This window comes from Actinia tenebrosa, unplaced genomic scaffold, assembly GCF_029948245.1.
Source record: "Actinia tenebrosa isolate PJP-AT-01 unplaced genomic scaffold, QUT_ActTen_1.0 PGA_scaffold0__85_contigs__length_37466705, whole genome shotgun sequence".
Lineage (NCBI taxonomy): Eukaryota > Metazoa > Cnidaria > Anthozoa > Actiniaria > Actiniidae > Actinia > Actinia tenebrosa.
The window spans coordinates 520,907-548,363 of record NW_028292569.1 but is presented as its reverse complement, the minus strand read 5'-3'; the positions used below and the strand labels follow the sequence as shown (position 1 = coordinate 548,363).

Below are 27,457 nucleotides of genomic sequence, written 5' to 3'. Positions count from 1 at the left end.
ACGTCACTTCCGGTAATAGCTGCATTTTTAATGGCTTGTAGAATCTTGGAGGTTGTTTTGACCTCTTGTTTTCTGGTTTCATTTCGTAGAAATAGTCAAATACAATAGTTTGAGGACTTATTTTAACATGTTTTGACTTAACAACCGCTAGTTGCCCCTCAGTCAACCACTTGTTTGCCTCCCAGTCAACTCCAAAAAGTCATGTGATTGATACTAAGCAATACACTTTAGAAGACCCTAATTCCATTGTTTTCTTTTGTGTCTATTTGACTATTACACGTTGACTAGTATTTATTATTTCACGGGTTAAATGCCTTCACTCCAAGCGTTTTGTTATTAAAATGATTGCACAGAGTTTTAATTTTTAAAGTGGTTTTGTAAAATCAAAACATTTTTTTCTGAATCACTGGACACAAGTAGTTTCAGTTCTATTCATAGAATTATGTAAGAATATAATTCCCTATTTTAATAAAACAAAATATTTATCTTTATACAATGAGAAAACTCTTCTATGTACACATTATGTTTGTAAAAAGATGATAAGCATACTCAGACCACTTGTTTCCTAAAATAGACAATCTAGTAGTCGATTGAAGCCGAATTTGATTGACACTGGGATATATCATGTGACCAAGTGCTTGTCAATCTCTCGTCACATGAACCTAACATATATTCACTCAGTTCAATCACATGATTGGTTCCTTGAGAATCTCCAGTATGTCACGTGGCTACTAACAGTGATATTCTATTGGCTTGTGATATGACAGCATTCGATTGGTGCTTACTGATTCGTCAGAGATCCTTTCGCTAGTCTCAGTCTCTTCTTCAGGATTTGAGATGGGTGGTGGCTTCTGAGCTTCAGCGGCAATTTCAGATGCAACAGCCTCTGACCAGCTGCCTTGTGCTGACTTGAGGGTACTTGTCCAGGTTTCCTGTTTGGAAGAAAAGACAAGAAGTAATTAATTCTCACCATAGTCTTCTCTCTTTGCTTTGGGCTACCTGTGACTGATGATGTTCAAAATCATCTCTAAGATAGCTGGTTGAGCTACTAAAAATTATATCAATCTGTGTACTGATGCAAGACACCCATCCCATATTGTCCTACCTTAAGGTTCTGCGAAGGAGCTTGGAGTGTATACAAGCCGATGGTCTGTTTGAAGCGGCTGTAGTGGATGATGATGAAGGTATTTTTCATGGTATTGCCGGCATGTGTTGCTTCAGCATCAATGATTATAAACCGATCTAATGGTATCGGCTGTCAAGGGGTAAATAAACAGTCAATCAAACGGTGTACATTATAATGATAAAAATCTGGGATCGCAGTGGTGAGAAATATTTGGAACCCCTTTCTTTCATCGTGGACATTTTGAACAAGGAGCATTCTGGTCTACCTTGGGTACAAACAATACATTATATAAATACATGCCCTTGCACATGGACTCTCACCTGTTTATACACTGTATACTGTCCTGTAGTTGTAACCTTTCGTACCACAGGAGGGGTGGGTGGTGGGCTATCTGACGTCATCCCTGCAAGGCTAAGTTTCTGTTGAGAAAAAGGGAAAACATCTCTTCAAAATACAGACAAAATAAGTTGTAAGTTAGCTATTTCTGCAGCTTGTTTTACACTACGAGGGACGTATGAAAATATCATAGCATCAACCCTTTCCTCTGAGGAAGACCCAGAGCAGACATCTATTTAACCTAAGAATATTTTTCTAACGGGCCATTTTCTTTTATATTGAAATAATAAAATAATGAATGTTTCAAACCTTAAGCCATTCCTCAAGGTAACTGAATAAGAGACTGAGCTTGACTATATACCGTGTTAATGTGAATGGGTTATCTTACCTTGTTAATTTTCTGCTGGTATTTACGATATCTCGTCAGAAGAAGCATATCATCAAACAGGAAGGCGTAAATATCTTGTTTGGTGTTTTCTGGAAGAAAGAAAATTGAAATTGAAAACCTTTTAATATGTTGCTTTGAGAGGAAGTTCAACTGAGTTGCTAAATAATGACAGATTGGCTTACCTAACAGGACTAGGGGACCCTCATATAGTAACTGTCGTTTAGGACTTGTAAGCAGACTTTCACATGGTTGTTTGGCTAGAATACCTCGTAGAAACTGCAATAAACATAAGAACAAATATCAAATATCTGTCAAGAAGCTTGAAATATTTTTAACTTATTATTTTGATTCTTATGTCCATTTCAGATTTTCTTTTCATTTATTCATTTCCATTTTCAATCCCATTTTGCATTTTAATTATATTTCTTTCCTTTTCCCATTCTCATTTATTGTTTCTAATATTATCATTTCTCAATGCTTATTTACATTTCCAATTTTCATCTCTCAATACTCATTCCAATTTCTATTTGCCATTCTTATTTATTTCTAATTCCCTTTTCTCGATGCTCATCATTTGCTTTTCTCATTCACACCTATTTCTGATCTCTCATTTCCCATTTTTATTTCCCATTTCTATTAATTTCTAATTCTCATTTATCACTGCTCATTTCTCATTCCCCCTATTTCCCATTTCCATTTCCCAATCCCATTCCCATTTCTCATTCTTTTATGTTTTAATCCTTACTTCAGGTACATAGGTCTTGGGGTCCAGCTCAATGATTGACGGCCACACTAAGCAGTTCTGCAGTTCTTGTAACCTTTCAAAATTTGCCAAGGACTTTACTTTACCTTCTAGTTCCTCTGCAGATTAAAAAATAAAGTCATTTAATATATCATCATTATCCAGATTGATATTGCTAGAATCTGGGTCATTATTAGAATACATCAGGAATCATCATCATGTATCATCATCATGTATCATCATCATGTATCATCATCATGTATCATCATCATGTATCATTATGTATCATGTACCATTACTGTATTAAGTATTATCATCATGTATCATCATATATCATCGTCATCATGTATCATCATCATGTATCATCATCATCATCATGTATCATCATCATGTATCATCATCATGTATCATCATCATGTATCATCATCATGTATCATCATCATGTATCATCATCATCATCATGTATCATCATCATCATGTATCCATTATGTATCATCATCATCGTGTATCATCATGTATCATCATCATGTAAACGTACGAGTGTATTGTGACTTACTGATTGAACGTTCTACAGACTTGATAACAGATGACAAAGAGCTGTGCTCATCTTCGCCTTCTGACGTTCTTTCACGAATGTTCTACACGAACACAACATACCATTAACACTCAACAGAAAACTATCAAAATAGTTCCATTAATTAATCCATTATTTGATGATAATTGCTGGTTTCAATTGATGTCATTTCATATCCCGTACAGAATGTTCATCACCTAAATCGCAAGTTCCCAATAGCATTCTTTCTGGCTGACAGTGCTTGGTGATGAGTCATTGTTTGACCACCATTTGGAGCAGATGATGAAATTCAAAGACTAATTATCAGTTGTTTGAAACCCAGCAATTCAAACCAATAAAGAAATCTATGTCATATTTTATAGCAGTAACCATGTACTAACCTTAAGGAGTAATGGATATTTAGTCAAGTGTTGTAGAGGTGCCACTAACAAATCTGTCAGTTGAAGTCGGTTGCACCGAGGATCAGCTTCGCACCACTGACACAAAAGAGATCAAATATAAAATAGTTATTTGACACATTATAGAACATTTGTAGAGTGAAATCACTAAACCTGTGCAATATATGTTAGACTAATACATACTAATATACCCTAATTCCATTGTTTTCTTTTGTGTCTATTTGATTATATCATAGTGACTAGTATGTTTTATTTCACGGGTTAAAAACCTTAACTCTATCTCAGAGAATGAACTCCCTCCCTTTACTTACCCTTAAGCTAACACCTCCCCTTAAAACCTGGTAATTTTCCATTCCTATTTTTCATTATTTTGAAGGTTAACAAAAAAAACACAATTTCCCTTGTCTTCTTCTTTAGAGACGTCCGAATTCCCCCTCCTCCTCTCTAAAAAAATACCTTGACATATTCCTGGAAATCGTCAGACTTTTTACAGTGGTCCAGGTAGCCCAACACCTTGGAGTAGTTCAGGCAATATTCCTGGTACTGAGGTTGTAGCTTGGATCCAAACTAAGAAAGAGAGAATGTCTTTATTAAACGCAAGAGAGTTACCATTGGTATAGGTTGCATTTGTATTTGCAAACCCTTCCAGCTGATGTAAGAAAAAATGTTAGCCAGTCAGAATCGAGAAAATTCACAAAACTGAGGTGTCACTTTATCTCTTGAAATTGTGGATTTTCATGCTACCAAATAAAAAGAAAACGTTGCTGATACGCGCTTTTCACTGGTACATTTTTGCAGGCTCATTTCTACGTCACTATTTTAGATTTAGCTGGCTAAATCACCAATCCTTTTCTTTCGTATTTTGCTGTACCTACCTCTGTGAACGCCGTGACTACAGCAGCTGTGTTACCAAACTGTTTAGACTGATCCCCTTTGAAAACTAACAACAAGTCGGCGGCGAATTTAGCGCTGACCTAGAAAATAAAAAATATTTATCATATAATTATCCATAAAATACCTATATTTCTACTTTTCGAAAAAGTGATATTTTCACATGTGAAAATAACATGTTATTTTCACATGTGAAAATATCGTTACCATGTGTATTTAAGCTATAGTTTATAAATAAAAACTTTTTATAATAATAAAAAGCTTATTAAGTTGATTTTATGGATAAATATATAATAAACAGAATATTACATGGGCGCGCGGAGATACGCAATTTATCTTCTCGTGTTGAAAATCTCTCACTCGTTCACTGCGCTCACCTGTGAGAGATCTTTTCAACACTCGAAGATAAATTTCGTATCTCCGCGCGCCCATGTAATATCCTCTATATATTTAAAAATGAGAATAATCGATTTGATAGATTTTTATTGAAAAATATAAATGTATTGAATAATAGAAATGTATGATAATTTTGATCGTAAAGCTTTTGTACAAGTATCGTGTGGCCCGTCAAGTTCCATAAATTTGGATGCGCAAGCAACCTTGAGAAAACGGTCTATAGCGTAGGGAGCTCTTACCTCACACAGTCCTTTCACGTTACTAAATATCTTGGAACTATTTACAACACATAAGTAACCCATGTGTTGAAGTAGTTTTAGAGGTTCCAGGAATACTTCATTTAGGACCAATAGATGATCTATGAGGTACACCACTTCACTGTGAAAGAGCTCCCACAGTGCTTCACGTCGTTTTGTTTCTTGACTCGAGAGACTGCTGAATCCTTCAGATAACGGTCGGCGGGGTGTTCCACGAGGACTGGGTATTAGCTGTGTCCAGTGGCTATCCTAAAGTAAAACATTTATTGTCATGAGACTGGGCAAACGTTGTGCACTGATTTACAGGGCAATTGCACGACTATAGAGTAGAGTAGAGTAACCGCAACGATTTACAAGGAAAAAGTCCCAATTCAAACATTGAGTGCACAGTGTTTCACAGGGCAAAGCAGACGAGTGCGCGCATTAATTGCGAAAGGACTAGGGTGTAAGTTAACCCCACTGACTCATGAGAGACAAAATCATGGCAAAGCGCAAGAGTGGATTGTAGCTACCATGGACTTACTTTATACTCAGTTAGTTCGTGTTCTATCGCTCCTTTTGGATTCTCTCGTAACTGACTCAAGGCTTCTTTAAAGTCTTCCGTCTGTCGTCTGGCATCTTTACCATAAATCTAAAGTTCGAAATGAAATAAAACACGAAGAACATCAAACAATTGCCAGAGTCATTCTTGGGAATCAAGGATGGCTCGCTTCTCACCTCTGGGGCCTCGGGTTTTATTCCCGTACTCAGCTGGCTTAACATGTGAGAAGAGTTTGTTAGGTCTCTCCCTTGATTCAAAGGTTTTTCTCTTAACTATGTTAAAACCTAACACACTAAATTCCAATTCGATCTGGGAGTTTGCCACGCCATGACTTAGAACAGACCAGAGGTTGTTTTAGAGTTTCATAAAATTCGAAGGTGTGTTTTTTGAAGATTTTCTTGGGCAAAAGACTGATTCTACACTTACTATTTTTTTGTTGCGCTTAAGAATCGACCACCGAGATCTTTTTTCTGGATCACCTATAATGGGATTGAATGAGAGTTAGTCTTGGTACTTCTAGAAATCATATCAGGTTCAGTCGATATTGAGGCGCAGTGTCGTGTTGGAGGTTGCGGATTTCATTCCCGGCCAGGGTATTAAAATAACTGAGGAAAGGGGTTTCTTTTGAAATAATATCTATAAACCACTCCGTTCACCACAGAGCGATAAAAGGTCAACATTTACTTACCTATACTATTCAGTGATGTCGTAGAACCTGATAAATCCCTCTTGTCATGCAACATGGATTTCTCATGAAGTAACGACTTATCTAAAGTAAATTAAGAATTGCTTAGTATTTGATGCGCAAAGGAGTTCGTGACAGTCACGCAACACGCACTTCTCTATAACCAACTGAAAATCCTTGGTTAAATCTTATGATTTATTGTCATGCTAGTTTATTCAAGCGCAGTATCATAAACGCATTTATAAGACCAGCGCGACCTGTGCAAGACTCACGGTGTCACGGTATCACGGTGACTGGTGTGACAGCTTCGTGAAACTCCTGTAACACATTCATTTATCGAGGAGCAGTAGTGTCACGCACCAAAACAGCGCACTTGTTTCAAGAACCAAAAACCGCATTTTATATTCCTCTGTAGGACTCTCTATTTCTTTGATGGGGTTACCTGTGGTGTGTAGAAGAGACAGGGATCCCAAGACCTATGTAGAAGGCTAACCCCAGTTATCATAACCTAAGCTTCAAAATTTTCTTACCAAATCGATCCGCTTGTTTATTAAACACGTGGAGGTCCATTTGATAACTTCGTTCCCCTGGCAACGTCACTACTGCGGAACCACGCCTTCGACTGAGTGACCTGGCACGTGCAATGGCTGCGGATTCCCTGGAGATGCAGGTTGGTAAACAAAATCAATATAGGCTTGGAAATAAACCTAACTTCGATCAGGGAAGTCTTTTGTGGTAAATACTTACGCCATACTTATTTCATCTTCTTCGTTTGGCTTTGACGCTGACTGAAAATTTAAGAAATTGGGAAGAATTACTATATTGTTAACTACATTAGAGTGCAAACTATATATTCGTGGAATAATATTAACTGTACGAAATAGCACCAACTAAAAAGTGTCTAGTGCTATTTAATTTTCGTGCGATTTCACGGATATCTGGTTTGCACCCTATACAATTATTGCTCCGATAATCTATAATTTCAAATTGCTGTTAAATATGTACACTTATATTACGCATTTCATAAAGGAATCTTCTCAAGCATCAATAGAAAAAAATTATGCTTCCTTCTTAGCTAGAGATCGTTGTATCATTTACCAGTCACTCATCACGCACGTTTCTACTTCTTTTTTATCTACGTAGCTTGGATTCAAATGCATAGAACGAAACGGTTTAGTAAAGAGAGGGTAAAAGAAGCACCGTAGATCGACCTCCTTTAGATGCGCGTTTCATATTCTTGCGAACTCAGACCGAACTCAGACCGAACTCAGACCGTAGTAACTTTGACGGAAGGTGTGAGCCAAAACACGAAAAAAGGCCATTATCTTTATCTTTGAAAAAGGTACATCGCGCAAGATGGATGTTACTGCAAACAGATGTAAAAACTTATGCTTCTTGTACTTACCGAATCGGTATGGTTGCTCTCTTGCGGACATTGTTTTCTGTACTCGAGGTAGGCCGCAATGTCTGCTGCGAGATGTTCTGCATGCTCACGAGGCACGTCCCCGTCAAATCGCTACGAATCAACATTTTGAAATTTCACTATTAGTTTGACAAAAAAATGGATTCTGCGCGCTCCCTTTTCTTGACACAAAATTAAGCACTACTCTCATAAAATATCCTGTTTTTTCTTGTCGTTCATGATTTTAAACGTTGCGCGTCAGCAAGTAGCTGAAACTTGCGGCTGCCTCTCACCGCTGTGGTATAGAGTTAGGTCTCCTGAATCTCCATTATATGTTATCAAACTTGCTTATTGGTTCTCTCCTGTGCTTCGAGGGTTTTTTTCCGGGTTCTCCGGTTTTTCTCCCTCCACAAAATCTATTTTTAATTTCCAATTTGAAAATAGAGCGAGGGCTACAGGTTGGTTAGCTGCTGGTTATTAAGTGCTTCCCTCGTAATACAAGACTACACAGAATACATTATCACGGGAGATTAGTCTAACATTACAGCCATTGCGCAATTCCTACTGGTTATTAGCCACTGGTTATTAGTGCTTCCCTCGTAATACAAGACTACACAACAGACATTATCACGGGTACTTAGTCTAACGTTACAGCCATTGCGCAATCCCTACTGGTTATTAGCCACTGGTTATTAGTGCTTCCCTCGTAATACAAGACTACATAGAAGACATAATCACGGGTACTTAGTCTAACATTACAGCCATTGCGCAATCCCTACTGGTTATTAGCCACTGGTTATTAGTGCTTCCCTCGTAATACAAGACTACATAGAAGACATAATCACGGGTACTTAGTCTAACATTACAGCCATTGCGCAATCCCTACTGGTTATTAGCCACTGGTTATTAGTGCTTCCCTCGTAATACAAGACTACATAGAAGACATAATCACGGGTACTTAGTCTAACATTACAGCCATTGCGCAATCCCTACTGGTTATTTCACCAACTACGTACCAGTGAAACAGATGTTTTCTTTTGTCGTTTGTCGCGATTCTTTTTGACGTAGATTTCGTCGTCATCGACAGATGTCCGTCGGTCTCGCTGTGGATATCGAAAGAGATTTATACCTTAACGAGTTTACCTTTACGACAACATAGCCTAACGATATCATACGCTAACTGTGCCTCATGAAATACACTGCGCACAAACCATTGCATGTCTAATAGACACAAAATACTCAATGTGAAAATAAAAAGGGATTATACCATGACGTCTACCTTCATGATAACATTATCATACACTAACTGCGCCTTGCAAAGTACATTGGGTACAAGCCAGAGCTTGCGCAACGGGTACAGAAGCACTACTGCTTCTTGCGTCAAGAGAAGTTCAAAACTGTTTTAAATGGAAATCACGCGGATTGTTTGTTACAATATACAACACACTTACTCGGTGAAGCGCTGCAGCCGGGATTTCATCTTCATCCAAGTCTTCCTCGTCCTCTTCCTCGATGGTCTCTTCAGCGTCGGATCGTGAGCCGTTAACCCCTTGGAAGACTGATACGTAATGCTCGAAAGAAGCAGCTGGTAGCGAGACAGTGTGGCCAAGTGGAGGCCTACGGAAACCACGGTGAATGGAAGGGTGAGTTGTAGAAGAGGGTTTCTCTATCTGAAAAAAATAGTGATGGTCGTTATTGTAGCTTGTAGTTAGAGTGATGGCGGTGTGGTGTTAATAAGGTGATGTGGAGATTATGGCATGATGAAAAAGATGGTAATAATTATGATGTTGATACATGATGTTGATACATGATGGTGATACATGATGATGATACATGATGATGATACATGATGATGATACATGATGATAATACATGATGATGACACATGATGATGATACATGATGATGATACATGATGATGATACATGATGATAATACATGATGATGATACATGATGATGATACATGATGATGATACATGATACATGATAATGATGATGATACACGATGATGATACCTGATGATGATACATGATGATACATGATGATGATACATGATGATGATACATGATGATGATACATGATGATGATACATGATGATGATACATGATGATGCTACATGACGATGATACATGATGATGATACATGATGATGATACATGATGATGATACATGATGATGATACATGATGATGCTACATGACGATGATACATGATGATGATACATGATGATGATACATGATGATGATACACGATGATGATACATTTTGATGATGATGATGATACATAATGATGATACATGATGATGATGTACCTCATTTAGAGATTCAGCAGGTAGCTCAATGGTCAAGAGAGGTGGCGATGAACGTGGTGATGTCTGGGATACATCCTCTTCATCATTCGAGTAGGAAAGCATGGGGGAATGGCTTGTAGAATGGTTGTCATCCTGGAAAACAAATACAATCATAATCAGTATTCCTGTTCCTGTAAAATTATCACATATAAAATCCATTTGTTGGTTCAGGTTGCTGAAGTCCAATTTTTTAAACTTTCTTTTTTTAATTTTTAAAAGTTTTTATGGGTTCCCTGCTGTAAAAAAAATATGAGGAAGACTGGGCAAGAGGCATGACTTTCTGCTTTTTCATTAATTCCTCACTTATTCTCAATCTCCCTCACGGTCACATAAACCACACACGTATACCATCAAACGAATTTAAAGAGAGAGAGAGAAAGTGCTTTTGAAGACAGAGGGTTCATACCTGTGTGGATGGAGGAGAATCGAGCTCACAACTGCCCTGGCTGTCAACATCATCGCCATGGTAACCATCAACAGATACGGTGATTTCAGGGACTGTTTCGAGTTCATCCTCGTGGAACGAGTGTCGTATACCGTGGGGTATGTCGGGAGGGCTTCTTGCAACAGCACCGTCAGACACACGTCTCCATGGATTACTACTGGGTGTCTCTTCGTTAGTGTCTGTCCACAAAGAAAGGCACTCTTAGGAGATATCTTTGCGTATAAAAGTTAGGGTGGAGAATAGTGCCGTGACATTCGAACGACTTTCGTGTTCCATCAATATGATTGGATATCCTACGCTTTGGGGCTTTTGATTGGTTGGTGATGAAAAGAAAGTCATTTGAGTGTCAATGTACTGAATGTTCACACAGTTGACATTAATATGGCCTCTCAAATATTTGAATCATTCATGCTTGTTCGCATAATAGAATATAAGAACTCCTGTAGTATGACAATAATGTGAGCTCCTTAAAAAACAATACCATGACGCGAAAAAAGATCTCATGCCCTTACGTCTCAAGTTTAAATTATCTTACAGTGCTTTCCAAATGACAAATTTTGCCATTGTGACGGAGTGGCCAATCAAGGCTTTTCCATGACCTTCTATAGGAGCGTGCTCTTAAAAACTTTGTGTCTTCCGACAATGCCATGGAAACGCTTTGATTGACGTCTACCAAAACCCTTTGACTCTATTTTATCACGAAGCCAAACTGTACGATTTCGCAAATTCATTGCGGGAAGCATTGTAATAGACCTAGTCAGTTTTCCATTTCAGACCACGTATCATTCCCTTGAGTATTATTCATTTGTTTAAATCTCGTTCATAAAAACTTTATGGTAAACGTAAGATATAACACTCAAGGGAATGACCTGTGAGTGGGGTTATAACCTCTATCTTTTGCATGGAATGCGTAAAGAAAACAAGCGTGTTATTCTAGCAATTTCTAAAGCCATTTTCTTTACAGGCCCAAACACGTTCAGTTAATAGAATGCACATTGTTCACCTCTACAAAAGATTACTTTTACCACCATGAGAGCCATTCAAATCTCTGTTGCCAGTGATTTTCTTACTTACTAAATAAGCTTTCTTTGGGGTCGTCATGCTAAATTGCTTTGGTTTTCTTTATGGCATGGTTAGTTTACGATGAATTATAAGACAATGAAATAACAAAAACATGGCCGCCATTTTAGTTGATACAACACATTTTTTCCCGTGTTATTTTTTTAACTCACTGAAAAAGCTTTCTTTAGGGTTGTTAACACAAGTATGTATTGTATTGTTCTTTTTGGTTTTCCTTATAGCACAATTGATTTGCGATGAAATTATAAGAGAATGGAATTACAAAGTCATGGCAGCCATGTTGGTTCATACGACAAAAGGAATATTTTAATAAAAAATATCTTCGAAATCTATCAGCGTGACGGTTATAAGATCGAGAAATTGCAGGCCGGGATTGCAATTTATCTCAAGTGAATAAAAATGCTGCCATGTTGGTTAAAATAACAAAAGAAAGAAAAGAAAAGAAATATTCATCGCCGAAGTAAACCAAGATGGCGGCTACTACGTCATTCTTCAAGTTCGATTTTTCACTGAAGAATAAATTTTCACTAAAAAAATTTCACTAAACCAAGTGTACAAAAACAAAACCAATGCATAAAAAAACACTTTTTCAAACATAAACACAGATAAAATACATGATATTGATAGTTACCTAGGACGCTCGGTGAGCTCAAAGTTCTGTGTAGAGTTGGGTTTACTTCTAGTGAGCTATGTAAAGACGTGGAATCTCCCCAATACCTCCTTACATCGCTATACTTTCGTCTTTCCGTCAGCGATTGAGTTTGTAAATCAACGAGTTGACGATGAAGAAGTCTCACTTTAGTAGAGTCCGTTAGATTGCTTTCGTTGTCGATCGATGAAGTCGAATCTTTGGAATTTTTTCGCCACCTAAAGAAAAACGTAGTTTTTTAAACTGATGTTAAAGATAGATTTTTAAAAACCTTTGTTTATCCCTGAGGAGTAGATGATCAGATAAGATTGCCAATTTCCATGGTAGAAATATCTGTTAAAGGTGCAACAATAGATTGTAGCAGAATCGTATTGAATGGTCTGTTTTTATCTGATAAATTTTAAATGTTTTTTAAAGAAATATCATAGTTAATATGATTCCGATATGGCCGCCATGTGTGAGGTCCACTTCAATCACTGACCAGATACAATACTTGTAGAAAACCAAAATTTAAAATTACAGAAAACACTTTAAAATGCTAAAGGAAAAGAAGCTTGTTTTCAATGATTTTAGGTGGGAAATTAAGCACGTTTTCGTACGCTGAACCACGTATGTTACAAAATGAAAGACTTTCAGTTGGGGAGGTTAACTCAACACCAATCATTTCCTCCTTATTCGAATACAAAAAATTCTCACGAAAATCGAAACTAAAAATTAAGGATATTTAAGCTTCATAGAAAAAAAATGAAAAGAGAAAATGTGAAATGCTTTTAGAAAGATTCTGTAGAACAAGTCACGTGAATGAACCAGAGCTACAACGCAACCTTTAAAAAGTTGTCTTTTGAACATTATTTTGTTCTAAGCCTGTAAAATTATATTTAAACTCAGAGGAGTCCTCTGATTTAAACTTAAGTTCAAGAATCAGGGGAAAAGAGAATATAAAGTATATCGCAATGAGCGTGAGAGAGAGAAAGAAAATTGAACTGTTTAGGCTTACCTGAAGTCCTCTACCTTGGGTACATCACTAGAGATAACTTCGTGTTCCTTGTTAGTTTTCCTGCTACCTTCTCTTCTCCACTCCAAGTCATGTGTCGAAGTCGCTTTATCTTGCTTCGCGGAAACATTCCGGTTCAATTGCTCCATTGAGGTGGAAGCGCTTCTAGTAATTCGCATCGAAGTAGAACGTTTATCTTCGTCGGTGTTTAGATAAGAGCTGTCGCTATCGGCCGAGTTGGAGCGCTTGCTCTTAGCGGGAGGCACTGCCAAGCGACTGGTGTAAGCTTGAAGCTCATTCTCTCGTGATAACTCCTCGTTGGGGTCGGAATCTACCAATAAAAAATCATAACAAACTACCATTAAAACGATTAAGAATCGAAGTTATTCAAACTCAATCGCCCAATGGTAATATGCTTTGTATATTCAACTTAGAAAAAATAATTTTGATTTTTCAGTAGAAAGTTGCTTGCAATAAATTCCCATTCACTTGGAGAACTTACAATCGTTCGCAAAACTTCGCTCTACAAAAAAAAAAAAAAACTGAATACAAATGTGTACTAGTATTCTAAAAAAGTTTTCTAACTTCACTTCTAGAACTCGTATTTTCTAAACAAAGTAACCTCTGCTATTCCTAAAAAGTAAAAAACAATCCTAGTATATAGAGACAAAGTATTTTGTACAAAGACTAAATTTTGTAGATTACGAACGGGCAAGCCAACTGCGCATGCTCAATGAAAACTTATATTAAAAGGATGATGTATGGAGTCAATAGAAGTGAAATAGGTCAGTGCAGGACAGAGTAATTGTTTGGGCGGTGTTTATGTCTGAGGTATAATGATTTGATTGACTTGTTGTATTCAGGAAGGTTCGATGTTAATCCTTAATTTATTGCATTCGAAGTGATGTTGATAAAAGTCAACAAATACAACACGTCATTTCTTTGCAAAGTTTAGAGCGGTGAGATAGTACTAGAACGTAGCCAAGATTGTCGCCAAGATTACAATATTATCCTAATTATTTTTTGAAAATTTGGGAGCCACGTTTTTCGGGGGGAAATATTGATTCCATTTTGATCGCAACCTTGTGGTAAAATTTGCAACAATTAAGGCCTCGATAAAGTTTATCATAACACAATTGCACTTCATTAAATTCTACTTAACATCAATCTGTTCACTGACGATAAACTTTGTAAAAACAATTGAAGTACTTTGAATTGTTAACAAAACAAAATGCGGAGAAAGTGTGAGAATTTCTGTTCGAACTTGTTTTCAGCTTCGAATCGAAAAGCTGGAAAACTTAAGTATTTATTTGAAACGCTAAAAACGAAGACAAAAGCATTGGTGGTTTAATAACGTAAACGTGAAAAGTTTCTGTAAACGTTTGGCTTTGTTTACAGCCAAAGAAAGGTAACTTCTTTGAAGAAAAATTTCATAGTAAATGCGGTAAACGTGATAGCGGACCAAATGGGTTTGTATGCGTAGGAATTAAGTTGGTTTTGCCCAATATATGACCGGAATCACAGTAAACACTTTGTTTTAAACAAACCGCATCAAGGAACCATTACTAAAGATAATTGTTTACCTAAAATCAGATGTATTTGAAGATAGCACAGTCTATGACAATAATTTCGGCTCTAGCAAGTTAAATCACAATTTTTTTGGAATCCATTACAGTGCTCAACATCTGTTCGCGATAAAGATTCTCATTTTTAAGAAATCTTTGTTCTTGTACGCAATTCTTACAAAAAAAATTCTTTGAGCTTAATGATAAAGTCACGAATGTCTGTGGTTACGGCTTGGGATTAAAATACTTTTAATTTTTAAGATTGATCTGCAGGGATTCTGATTGTTTCGTTAGCAACATGAACTACATCGAAAGGGTTGAAAAAGGAGTCATTTTCGTTGTAATATTTTTTTCTGCGGCAGAAGAATAGAATTTCTAAATACCTGAACTAATAAAAAAATCCAAAGTGAACAAAGCTACATTTTTGGATCATCTTTAGTGCGTCAAAAAATATTTTTTCCAAAATAATTCCAAGGCTTTAATTACAGATGACTAAGTTTTTCGTCATGTTCAGTTCTTCGCGACAATTCTATTAACTATGCTTCTCTCTTTACCTTCAATCTCGTTCAAATTTTCTCTCAAACTTCTCTTCCACCAGGAAACCTTGTCCAACGTTCCACAAACATAAACAACCTTCCCTGCGCGAAGTTTCTGTGGAATGACCGCCAAACCAAACGAGTCACAACTTTTACTCCTCATACGAGCCTTGGGAGGCATCAATGCTTGCATCAAAAAATGGCGGGAAAATCGTTTAGCTCAAAGTCAAGCACCCTTGAAATTCAGCTTAGACTTTTCAACACGATAACCATCGACATCAAATATCCTGACCTCGAATTGCTCAAATCTTGATTTTTTTTACTCTACAAATGCCCTGGAATATATTAGGATTAACTGATGGCGCACGTACCGGTCACGTGATCGGATAAATCTACGCACATCCCGTCAACTTTCTCGGTCCGCGTGGGAAAACTTTTGAAGAAAAAAAGCGAATTTTGATGAGAACTTTGGGGTCAAATTGAGTATAGAATGTTTTCTTTGAAGAAACGAGAGGAAAAAAGTCCAAAACGTCGAGCTTAATTGATATCATGAATTGAAATTTGGTAGGTTCAACGAAGCTAAAAACACGAACACTTGGTTCGACCAATCAGAGTAACTTAGTTACGTGACCGATAGTTCGTACCTCAATTTAAGAATTTCCGAAAGATTTTCCTAAAGAAATGCTTTTGAAAGCTGAGTAAATAACGTATTTTCATTTGACTTGAAGTCAAAAGTACAAGCACATCTTTATTCTTTAAGTTATAGTCATGACAGTTCTAATGTACCCCGAGGCAAGAGTGTGTTTTTCTAAAGCTGAAAGGAATTCTCCTAGCTTATATTTATTCATTTTCTATACTAACTTTGTTTTATTTTAGGCAATTAATAAAAGTATAACGAGTAAGAGGCATTTTCTTTTATAAATTTGTAATCATTGCCAATAAAAATTTTATGTTGAGGATATTGTCGAATCGTTGGAGCTAACACCAATGAAGTAATATAATATAGCAACACGAAACAAAAGAATTGGAAGAAAAAGAGATATTTATCGTTGTTTTAAAGGGCCACTTGGACGAAAATCGTTCCAAAATTAAAACTCTTTCATTCGAGCTGGAACTTTGCTGAAATAATCTTGAATACATTAAGAACCACCCACTGGAATATCTTTCTAATATTCGAAAGGAAAGGGCCAAAATTTTACGATTTATTTTCGTCCGCCATTAATTTCTTTGTGTCACGGCCAACGAGTCATTATGTACAGCAGTTTTACGCTGTGACGTCATTTACTCAACACCGTCATGTTAGCGTCGTTTTGACCATACATTTCTTGTTAAATCACCTGAAGTTTATTTGATGTTTTAAACGCGTTATCGTGAAAAGAATCTCTAAACAGACTTTTTTTAAACCTTTGATACCTCTTCAAATATAATGGAAACTCCTTTGGACGCTCGCTTTGTCAATCCTGAAGAGTTAGAACCATAAGTTATAATGTATGAAGATGAAGCCGAACTAGAAGAAGAAGAATTGCTTGGGAAGAGGTTTTCATAAAAATTCCTTACGTTCATTTCATTATTTGTATTTGCTACATACTGTCCATGATATAAAGATTTTAAATTTGAAGTTTCAATGTAATCTAATAGTGATTGATGTTATGAATTCTGCGTTGTGATATAAAGATTTGTGACAATATACTTAGATCTATGTGCCGAATAATTTAGAATGTGAGCTCGTAATTCTCCTAGCTGATTTACTACAGGACGGTTATTATTTGCTTCAAAATGTTTATTATGCATTGAATAGGTACAAACATACGATTATCTAATATTATCTTTGTAAAAGAACATGTCAAAGGTTTCTTATTTATTACTCGCGCGACAGTGGCGTCTGTCACTCAGCTCGTAGATTTTTCTTTCATTGTGTCGGATGTCTCGCGGACCCAAATTGTGGGGTTGCTCTTTGCCCTTGTATGTAAATATACCTTGAAAAGTTGTTATCCTTAAAATGATTCGAATAAATCCCGAATATCTCAGTCACTTCGCGCGATGGAACCGCTAGAATCTCGTCCATGCGTCCTACTTTGTTGTGATTCTTGGCGTGCCGAGATGTATTGAAATTTTCGAATTATGATCGACAGTATTATTGAAAGTAAAAAATTTCAGCGCCTAGACATTGTTTGGTCATATAGTAGTTAGGAAACCGAATGAAACATTATATATTTTCTGAATAAACCAAATAAACCGAGTTTTACGAACATGGCACATACATTACCCACCAATGTTTTGGTTTGGGTTGAGTAAATGACGTCATAAGTACTCGTGCCAGTCCTCTTGAGCCGAATTCTGTGAGTCAAAGAAATTAATGGCGGACGAAAATAAATCGTAAAATTTTGGCCCTTTCCTTTCGAATATTAGAAAGATATTCCAGTGGGTGGTTCTTAATGTATTCAAGATTATTTCAGCAAAGTTCCAGCTCGAATGAAAGAGTTTTAAATTTGGAACGATTTTCGTCCAAGTGGCCCTTTAATAGCAAGTTGTGTAAGCCTGGAGCAAGACAAAAGATAAACCAAAAATAATTGAGGAAAAGGCGGACGTTCACATGGACGAAATCCAATTGAAATAATTTTAGCTTTAAAATCTGTCATTTACAATGATAAATGTATGTACTAACGATATGTTGATGATGTTGGTTACTGAATGAAACGAATATCGGTATTTTCCATAGTCAAGTAAATTGGGTGATAGTCTTTGCTTATTTTTTTAAATTAATCTTTAGAGACATTAGATTAAATATATATATACATATTATATATACATATCAATTAACGTGGTTTTTTGAGTCCATTTCAAAAGGTGTAATACAAAAACTAACCGAGAATCTAGAATAAAAACGCTTTAATCTTTTCAAATTGCTTGGGATTAAAATGTCGTACGAAATATAGGATTTCGTGACACTGAACAGATAATCAATTATTAAATATATTAAAGGCGAGCCAGTTTGCATTTGATTAAAAATGGATTCTTATTTTTATAGTTTTTGTTTCTATCGCATGATAGGCTTTCTTCCTAAAACAGATGGAAGGCGAGTAGAAATCTATTCCAATTCCCTTTAATCAATTAACCTGTGCAGCAGACGTGGCGTTCAGCTAAGAATATCGATTTTAGTTTATTTTGGCATAAATAGAATAAATTATAAAATATATTTACCCCAAACCTGCATTTAAACTTAAAACTTCATTTCAATTCTGTTATAAATCAGAGAAAACAGGAAGTACTCACATATCTTACCTGTTTCATCCTCGTACAATCCCAGCAACGTCCTCTCATATTTTCTCATATTCAACTTCAGTTGTCTGTTTTCCTTTGCCAGCCTTTTAAAAGTCTTCAAAGCCTTCATTTCGCGTTGAAGAGCATTTTGAAGCCTTTCTCTTAGTATTTTATTCTCAGCTTTGAGTATATGGAATCGTTCGCCGAGTTGTGAGCCATTTTCAAAAGATCTTCCTCGAGTTGCCTCACCATGCGATCGTGTTGGCTTCTGTTCCATTTGTTGCAGAGCATTCATATTTTGATCGAATACATCGAGTACTTTGTCAATTGTCCGTGAATCCAAGCTATTCAGATCAGAACTAGACTGCCTTGGCTTGGAATGAGAGCTAGGGATATATTCTCTCGTCCTTCGTCGTCTTGGAGGAGGAGAACGACCTGTTTGGGCCCGTTCAGACATTCTTCCGCGATCAACAGGCAAATCCATCATTCCCAGTCGCTTCTTAAACCCCTGCTATCTAAAAAGTTTTCCAAGAAAAGATGATTTTTTAATGAGCTAACAGGTTACTAACTAGAAATAATTTATTAAGCAAACAGAGTCATATCACAAATATTATTATTTCTGATCATTTTATCCTCGCTGCGAAGTACGATTACGATTCGTCATTACTTTGAAGTTGTCTGTCTATCGTCGGAAAAAGCATTTAGGTCACTATCTTCAAAATCTTGAGCAATAAAACCCCGAAGAATTTATAACTCTGTCTCCAGTAAAAACAAATGTCATCAGAATTAACTGACGATATTCAAAATCTGGGTTTGAAGCGCTTTAATGCGCCAGAACGAAGAAATAAGGACTGAAGACTAAAGTCTTTCAGGATAGCATCAAAAATATTTAAGTTACAGGCACTTAAGTCGCAACAAGATTACTATTATCACTACCTTTGCTGTTATTATAATCACCAGTTAGCTTGTGCTTGACGTTTAGTAAAAATCATTTGCCATTGATTTAGATGTGCTATATTGGTTTCGATATCCAGGCAATTAGAAAGTTTCAAGCTCTGTGAGTCATCACTTAAATTCACGCAAAAAAACACTAAATCACCTGTGCAATATGTTTGGAAACTCACCATTTAGAAGAATAGCTTTGTTTGGAGTCCATGTTAGTCGGCAAGCGAGCTTTATTTGGTGCTTTGACGAAGTTGTTGATCACTAATGAATAAAATCGAGAGACAAAATAAAATTTCAATTAGAATGCATGCATACATTCGGTGTATTGTTCCTTGGATACCATGAAGGTTTACGTTAAGAACACCGCTATTATTCCCAAGTCACAAGGGATTCACAGTCCAATGCATTGATGAAAGGCTTTTTATTGATTTTCCAAGCAGCCGGCAAGACAAAGTGGCCGGCAATTCAACGACTGTGCAAGAAAGCCAGGAACCGTAATTTTACCTCATTTTCTCTCTCCAGACAATCTATACTTAAAGATTTAATATATTCTAGATTGCAGACTCCAGCTGTTTAGATGGCCTTGCATCAGTACCTCTTTTAGTTATCTTGGCCGGGCCTAGTTTTTAAAGCAAAGAGACTAGCATGAACCTGACACAGAGCCATTTAGAACACACAAATGCATGTCGAAAAGATTACTGATAAACATAATTGCCGAATTTAAGTCAAGTTAACTTACTAGTATTTTAAGTTGTCACATAGTTAACTATGGTTGTCATTAGCTTTAGTTTTCGACGTGTTGCAGCAGACGTGTAATGGCACGAGAGTTCAATTCAACTTCCAAACACCTTTTACTACAAACATGCTTCCAGTGATTATATGGTCAAAACAGCAATAACATCCCCTTGTGGCAAATAAATGGGCCAGTATCACCTTCAAGCTTTTCTATCCTAAAATACTAAATATATAGCAACCTACGTGTCAATATTTGCTCTTTCATCCAGACCTCTTTAAGTCAACAAAAAAAATTACCAAAGATCCGGCAACATTATGCAAAACCAGCTCAAGTAGACTTTCAAACTGTGGACATACCATGAAAGATCGATCAAGAACCTCAAGCAGATCAAGAACTTTTATCTTCAACTCCGCGAGTCAAGAATTTTGAACGTTTTGACCTCGATCGCGTCAATCAGCGGTAAAAATGACAGATCTTAACTAAGTTAACGCAAATGAAGTTTGGGATTAAAGACATGGAATAGAGTTGGCGGAACAAAATCTGGGTGTAAGGATGCGGACGACATGACCTTAGTCCACAAGTAAACAGTGATTGGGAAATGATGTGATTAGGAAATGATGTTAATAAATCTTGACAGTTTATCCTAATGGAATTTTCAGATGTCAATTTAAATAACGAGCAGGATTTAGACGATCTAGGACAGCTCCGTTTTTGGAAGGTTACATTTAGCTTCTGAAAAAAAGTTCAGAAACCACTTTTTTTTGTCATTCCATTGAGAATAAATGCTCTAATTTATTAAGAAAAAGTGCAAGTCCAAAGGGAAAACTATAAATTGAATTCCATGAGGAAGAACAGAGCATATAGTGGTATTCAGTTTTGAGTTGTTTTTTTTTTTTTTTTGCAGTATTTGTGCCAAGAATGTGCCTATTTATTGGATGCACTCATACGCATTAAATTACTTAAATATTATAATTTCCGACAGTAGTGAAGGTTGTCATCAAGTTGAAGCATTTGAAGTGAGCGTGCGATAAGATAGTTTACTTTTATTGTTTATTCAGCCGAGTGCAGGGCCGAAAAGTCAAATAGCATCACTAAAAAGGTTGTCTGCCTTCAGTTAGTGAAAGTCAAGTGGTACTGCCTTAACAGACCTAGTCTTATCTTATCTATGCCTCAATATACGAGACAAAAGCATTGATCAAGCTCAGAAAATAAGGATCAACACCTTGGTAATTCGAAATATCACAACAAAAACAGCATTATCATCTAAATTGGTTTCAAAATGTATACTTCTTGAGGTAGCTAGATGTAAGATAAAACCTAGGAGTATTGGATGTTGGAATGAAGTCATGTGTGAAGCTGCTAACTACTTCGCTTTCCACAAAGAGCAAAGTGCCCACTTTCATGGTTGTCCCGCCTCTATGTTTAGGACAAGTTATTTAAGCAATTAAAGCAGTTTTTCGACAAATAATCCTTGTTAATGGACTGTCAAGGAGACAATGTATTAAATTGATGTGTTAAACGGTTTGAACTCGGCTACTCGGCTCGAACCTTCCAAACACTTTCTCACTCCAAGAAAAGATTTTTCCAAAAGCGAAAGTACATCGACGAAGATCGCTTTGCGGCTGAATTTAACCGCATACATGCATATACGCAATAGAAAATTCAACTTCTAACCATAATTATTAATCCAGACTTCAATGGATCCTTGAAACCAATATGTTATATAACCACCAAGTTGCGTGATGCCGGCAACAGAATAAAAAGTGCGTAAATTCAGTTTCCATTCTCTCGCGAATGGAAGGACATAAGTAAAGACAAAAAAATAGCGAAATGATTTGAATTCTTTGAGAAAATTCTTATTTATAAATACAAACACTTTTTGAATGCATGTTTTCTAATCTCAGTACTACAAAAAATTTAAGGGTTTTTAAAAAACCTAAGAAAAGACAAAATAGCAAAAATAAGAAACACCAAATAAAGCTCCTATTTTTTTTGGCCATTTTTATTTATTCTTTCCCAGTTCTTTTTCCAAAATAAGGACTTGAATACATTAAAAAAAAGACGTGTTTAGTTCAGTGAGCACTTATAGATTTTGTCGCGCTATTACTGCAAACTTACCGGACTTATTTTGTATCACCTATTTCTCTTACTTTGAGCGCTCATCTTGTAGCTTGAAGTAAACTTGCTAATAGGTAAACTGAAACATCGAAAATTAGATGTCTGTAAGCGTCTTGTTTTCAAGCAAGTTTGTCAGGTTTTAAAAGTGACAAAGGATCAACTTCCTGTGTCTTTAGCACTTTTTGAACACCAAGTTTCAATACCTATATCGATAAAACCCCGACTGAGGTTTTCTCATTTTCTTTAATGCTAGCAACAATACAGCGTTTTTTAACCTAACTTTATGAGAATACAAATAGATTAGGGAAACCTGCCGTGTTCTCACGACAACGGACTCAAATACTTCCTTTTTTTTCTCTGTTGCCTCAAAAACAAAACCTTTCGTGAGCTGAAAAGTTCCTTTGTAATAATTGTTTATTCTACCAATTATGTGATAAATTAAGTAGAGGAAAAGCAAGAGTCACGTACGACAGTAAGAAAGAATTAATCTTTTTCAAGAGTTGGGACCGAAGGCGATCGTGTCATTTTATAAAATAGTATGCAGTTCATGTTATAGTCCCTCATTAAACGGATCCCAGAGTTCTCGAGTTCAATGGCTAGTTGTTATGAAGTTAAAATACGCGCATCAGCTCGAAACAACTTGGGGGGTATTTTGCATTGTGTACACAGGCTTTACGCACAGCAATATCAAGGAATACCGACTATTTGACGCACCATGTGAGAGAAGAGGCCGGCATGCTTTTGAACTAATAATATCAAGGTTCAAAGAAAGTAATATAATAATCTTTTTGGTCAAATATGATACATGATTTAAATACTAAAGGTAACTGTGTTTCTTTTTGCATTTGGTATTATAGAGCAGAGCAGAAAAGAGGAAACAAACGAGAGGAGAGGAAAGGAAATGAATGGAAGGGAGAGAATGTGAGAAAGGGAAAAAAGGAAAAGCAATCAAATGAATCAACCTTTTATATATACTGCACTACTTCCCTATGTGGGAGTATAACTTACCAAATGCCTGCTATCTCTGACCCTCAAATAAAGAAGTCTCAGAATCTCAATAGGTGTGACTCCCAGTTACATGTGTAGTTTTGTTAACTGAACCAATCTTCTTGGATGGTAGAGCAGGATAGGAAGTGGTTCCACCCTGGTATATAACATAGATATTTATTTATTTATTTGTTTGTTTGTTTATTTATTTATAATAACTTTATTTGCAAACAAAAATAACTTTATTTGCAAACAAATAATAGAAGAAAAAAAATTGCAAAAAGGGTATATAAGTAAAGCTCATTCTATCCATGTTAATGACTGCTTCAATCAGTTCTTGACCCTTGTATTAATCCTTGTACAAACTTGACTATCGAATAAATATGGTGTCATCTAAAGATTAAATAAATTTCAAATTTCACACTAGTTTTTAGCTAGTTATATCTTCTTAAATTTCAATATATACAATATTCCAAGGTGATCCATATAGAATTTTCAGAATACCATCCATCTAACAAAAATTCCTTCAGAATTTATTTTCCAACAATTTTCCATCTTTCTGACCACTGTTTTTCCTGGTACAACATTTCCAGACTCATCCATGCATGATTCCAGGTAAAAAATATCAAGAACATCAAAGCTTTGTAGATATCGTGCAAGGTGTTTATAACCCCAAGCTTCCCCTCCTGGGTGATGACTGTTATCTGATATTGTAACCATTGCTTCATTAGCCTTTTAAACCTACAAATAGATTTTTTGGGGGGTAGGGGGGATTATTTTTTGTGTGGGTTTCCTGTGGATTCTAAGAGTAAAATTTGGTCTTCCTGTGGTTACCACAGGTAACCCATACCAAACCTATTAAAAGTGTTTTTAAAGCTGATGAAAAACATAAAAAACATTATATTTGTAAGGATACAAACAAAAAATAAGAGAAAAAAACAAATTGACTAGAAATATTTTATATTGTTACCCATTTCATTATTAGATCATTGAATTTTTTAATTCACTGCTTTGGAGAAATTTGCTTTTAACAAAATATATACTCTAGGCTTCCTGTAATATGCCCTACTGAAGGATGCCTGAAGAACTGAAAAATATTTAGAGATCAGTCCTCAAGCCCAAATGGGCTACGAGTCAATAGCAGCCCAAAGCCCAAATGACATGACGAGCTGGAGAGCCCATTTTACGGTAAACAGCATGTAGTCTTGGTTGCTACAGATAATAGTTAATCCGATTTCCGTGATGTCAAGATGACGAATGCCAGGCAAAAACATCAAGCATCTGTAAATATGCCTACACTCGATCTATTTAGAGTTATAAACCATGTCGCTCGGCTATGAAAGTCCCAATAAGACACCCAAAACATAACATACTTGTCATATAATCACTTATTACCTGTAGCATTAAAAATGCCAATGAAACAATTCGATTGAAATAAACATTTATGAAAATATATACCTTTAACCCGCTCCCAATAGAACAACACAAGCTAAGAACAGACGTATTATGTACAAAACAGAAACAGAGTCACATCTATCACAAAACACAGTGATCTAAGTAAGCATACACATTATACAGGTATACGAGTACCTAAGTATAAATGTGCCTACAGATCTATCACAAAACACAGTGATCTAAGTGAGCATGCAAATTATACAGGTATGACGAGTACCTAAGTATAAATGCTGCCTACAGATCTATTACAAAACACAGTGATCTAAGTAAGCATGCAAATTATACAGGTATATGAGTACCTAAGTATAAATGCTGCCTACAGATCTATCATAAAACACAGTGATCTAAGTAAGCATGCAAATTATACAGGTATGCGAGTACCTAAGCATAAATGCTGCCTACAGATCTAATACATAACACGGACAGTGACCTAAGTAAGCATGCAAATTATACAGGTATATGAGTACCTAAGCATAAATGCTGCCTACAGATCTAATACAAAGACAATAAACGCACATCACATACATAAAATAACAGCAAAAGGGTTAGATAGGCAGTGATAATGTGTAAGAAAAACCTGACATCCTTTGATCTTGGTCAATAGTTCATCGAAACGTTCTCAGTGACCCTTTCAAATAAAGCGCCACAATAGAGTTACATGATATCTTATAACGACGTAAATATTGTTTCAGTGATGTAATGTGCCGTCCATTGATAGTGGCATGCTATGTGCTCATGCTGTGTTAATCCGTACGATGACATGCATTATGCAAGTATTCCCTATGCAATGAATAGAAATGAAATCTGAGACGAGCACTTTGAAAGTGCTGCTTCACGCCGGTAACTAAGCCGTGTAGCTCGTCATGCTATTGACTTATAGGCCATGAGAGCAAAAGGACTGTTTTTTTTAGTCAAATTCAACTAGTTGGTCAAATATTGCAAACAATTTTAGTTTTCAATTAACTACTAGTAAACTTAGGAGTAAACTATAACTTATAGCCTAGCTAGTAGTAGTTCATCCAATCAGAATGCAGCATTGATGATACACCGCTATTTGGATTTGACTATTAAGATTTTATTCATAAACTTGCTATTATTTTCATGGCATAATATATTTACAAACCTTCATTATAATCTTGCCGAGGGTAAGGGTTTCCAGGTCTGTCAGTGGTACTCACTTCAAACAGTGCACCATATGAAACACCATACTTTATATTCTCTTAATCTTTTTCCAAACTCTATCAGTCAATTCAAATCCTATTCTATAAAGGCTGATCAAAATGACCAATAATCAAATTGACCAATAACCTCTGGTTGAATTTCTCTTAACATTTCATACTGCTCGTCATAATACTTCATCGTCGTTGCTTCTGTTTACCCGCACTTGTCCTCTGCTTTACAATATTCCTCCTCTGAGTAATGTATCTGCATTCCATCTACCTAGTCCAATAAATATTTGCTCTTAATTCTTTAACAACAACAACAACTGCAATTACCGTAAGCAACAATAGCAAATATAACGGCAACAACAGCAGCAACAAAACATTACAGTAACAGCAATAACAACAACAGCAATAACAACAACAGCAACAACAGCAGCAATAACAGCAATAGCAACAGCAGCAACAACAGCAGCAGCAACAACAGCAGCAATAACAACAGCAATAACAACAGCAGCAATAACAACAACAGCAACAACAACAACAGCAACAACAACAACAGCAACAACAACAACAGCAACAACAGCAGCAATAACAGCAACAGCAACAACAACAGCAACAACAGCAGCAATAGCAACAGCAGCAACAACAGCAGCAACAGCAGCAGCAATCACAGTAGCAACAACAACATAAGCAGCAGCAATAACAACAGCAATACCAACAGGCTATTGAGCCCTGCAACAACAACAGCAACAACAAACAACAACTAGAGCAACAGTAATAACAGCAACAACACTACAAACTTAAGTTTATAATTAGATGAAAATAGGTAAAAAGATTTCTAATAGATAATATAAGCAAGGAATTATTTATAAATGATTCGTCAAAATGAATGGTTGTGCTTAAAGATACAAACCTCTATCTCATTTTCATTCAAGTCTTTACTAGAATACCGTGGCATATGCTGAGATAGTTCATAATGTGTAATGTCTAACTATTTCCTCTAGCCTTTCACATCCTTGAGTACAAAACTCTCCGTTGTGGCTGTGAGAAGTTACTGGCATTTTAATGAAAAAGTCCGAGCTCCACCTCATGTCTTGTAATATAGTATAGTAACTATAATGTCCAATATTTACGCATCCATATATTCTTGATTTCGTTAGTCTTCATTAGCCTTCATTAGCCCTCATTTGCCTTCCTCGCGGGTTTATACCCTCATCAGGGCTCATTAGTCTTCATTAGCCATCAACAGGGTTTATTACCCTTCATCAGGGTTCAAAAACCTTCAAAAGGGCTCAAAAACATTCATAAGCCGTCATCAGGCTTCATCACCTTCATCAGGGGTCATTAGCCTTCATCATGGTTCAACAGCCCTCACTAGCCTTCAACAGGGTTCTTTAGCCTTCATTAGCCTTCATTAGGGTTTAACAGCTTTCATCACC

The 27,457-nt window shown here is 36.3% G+C and overlaps 2 protein-coding genes across 6 annotated transcripts; both read right to left on the bottom strand.

Moving 5' to 3' along the window:
* Positions 1-13: 13 nt before the first annotated feature.
* LOC116305153 (uncharacterized) lies at positions 14-26,110 on the bottom strand. 5 transcript variants are annotated; one of them, XM_031714996.2, is made up of 28 exons: positions 25,979-26,110; positions 23,422-23,557; positions 22,414-22,492; positions 19,739-19,820; positions 18,636-19,129; positions 13,256-13,583; positions 12,241-12,476; positions 10,491-10,708; positions 10,046-10,177; positions 9,188-9,406; positions 8,753-8,839; positions 7,740-7,850; positions 7,082-7,122; positions 6,865-6,992; positions 6,338-6,418; positions 6,076-6,128; positions 5,632-5,739; positions 5,091-5,357; positions 4,440-4,538; positions 4,021-4,131; positions 3,547-3,642; positions 3,149-3,230; positions 2,596-2,711; positions 2,033-2,126; positions 1,851-1,939; positions 1,447-1,545; positions 1,106-1,255; positions 14-932 (listed from the first exon to the last, which is right to left on the bottom strand). In XM_031714996.2, exons 5-28 carry the CDS (start codon positions 19,099-19,101, stop codon positions 732-734), a joined length of 3,612 nt encoding a protein of 1,203 aa, XP_031570856.1. In that variant the 5' UTR covers positions 19,102-19,129; positions 19,739-19,820; positions 22,414-22,492; positions 23,422-23,557; positions 25,979-26,110; the 3' UTR covers positions 14-731. The 5 variants fall into 5 exon arrangements, with proteins under 5 accessions (XP_031570856.1, XP_031570857.1, XP_031570858.1 ...); XM_031714997.2 differs by lacking the exon at positions 22,414-22,492; XM_031714998.2 differs by lacking the exons at positions 22,414-22,492; positions 23,422-23,557; positions 25,979-26,110 and adding exons at positions 20,064-20,178; positions 20,299-20,502.
* On the bottom strand, positions 25,971-27,234 carry LOC116305166 (uncharacterized). Its single transcript, XM_031715022.2, is given in 5 exon segments — positions 25,971-26,077; positions 26,080-26,143; positions 26,146-26,295; positions 26,932-27,009; positions 27,229-27,234. Coding segments are annotated over 5 exon segments (405 nt in total).
* Positions 27,235-27,457: the final 223 nt, after the last annotated feature.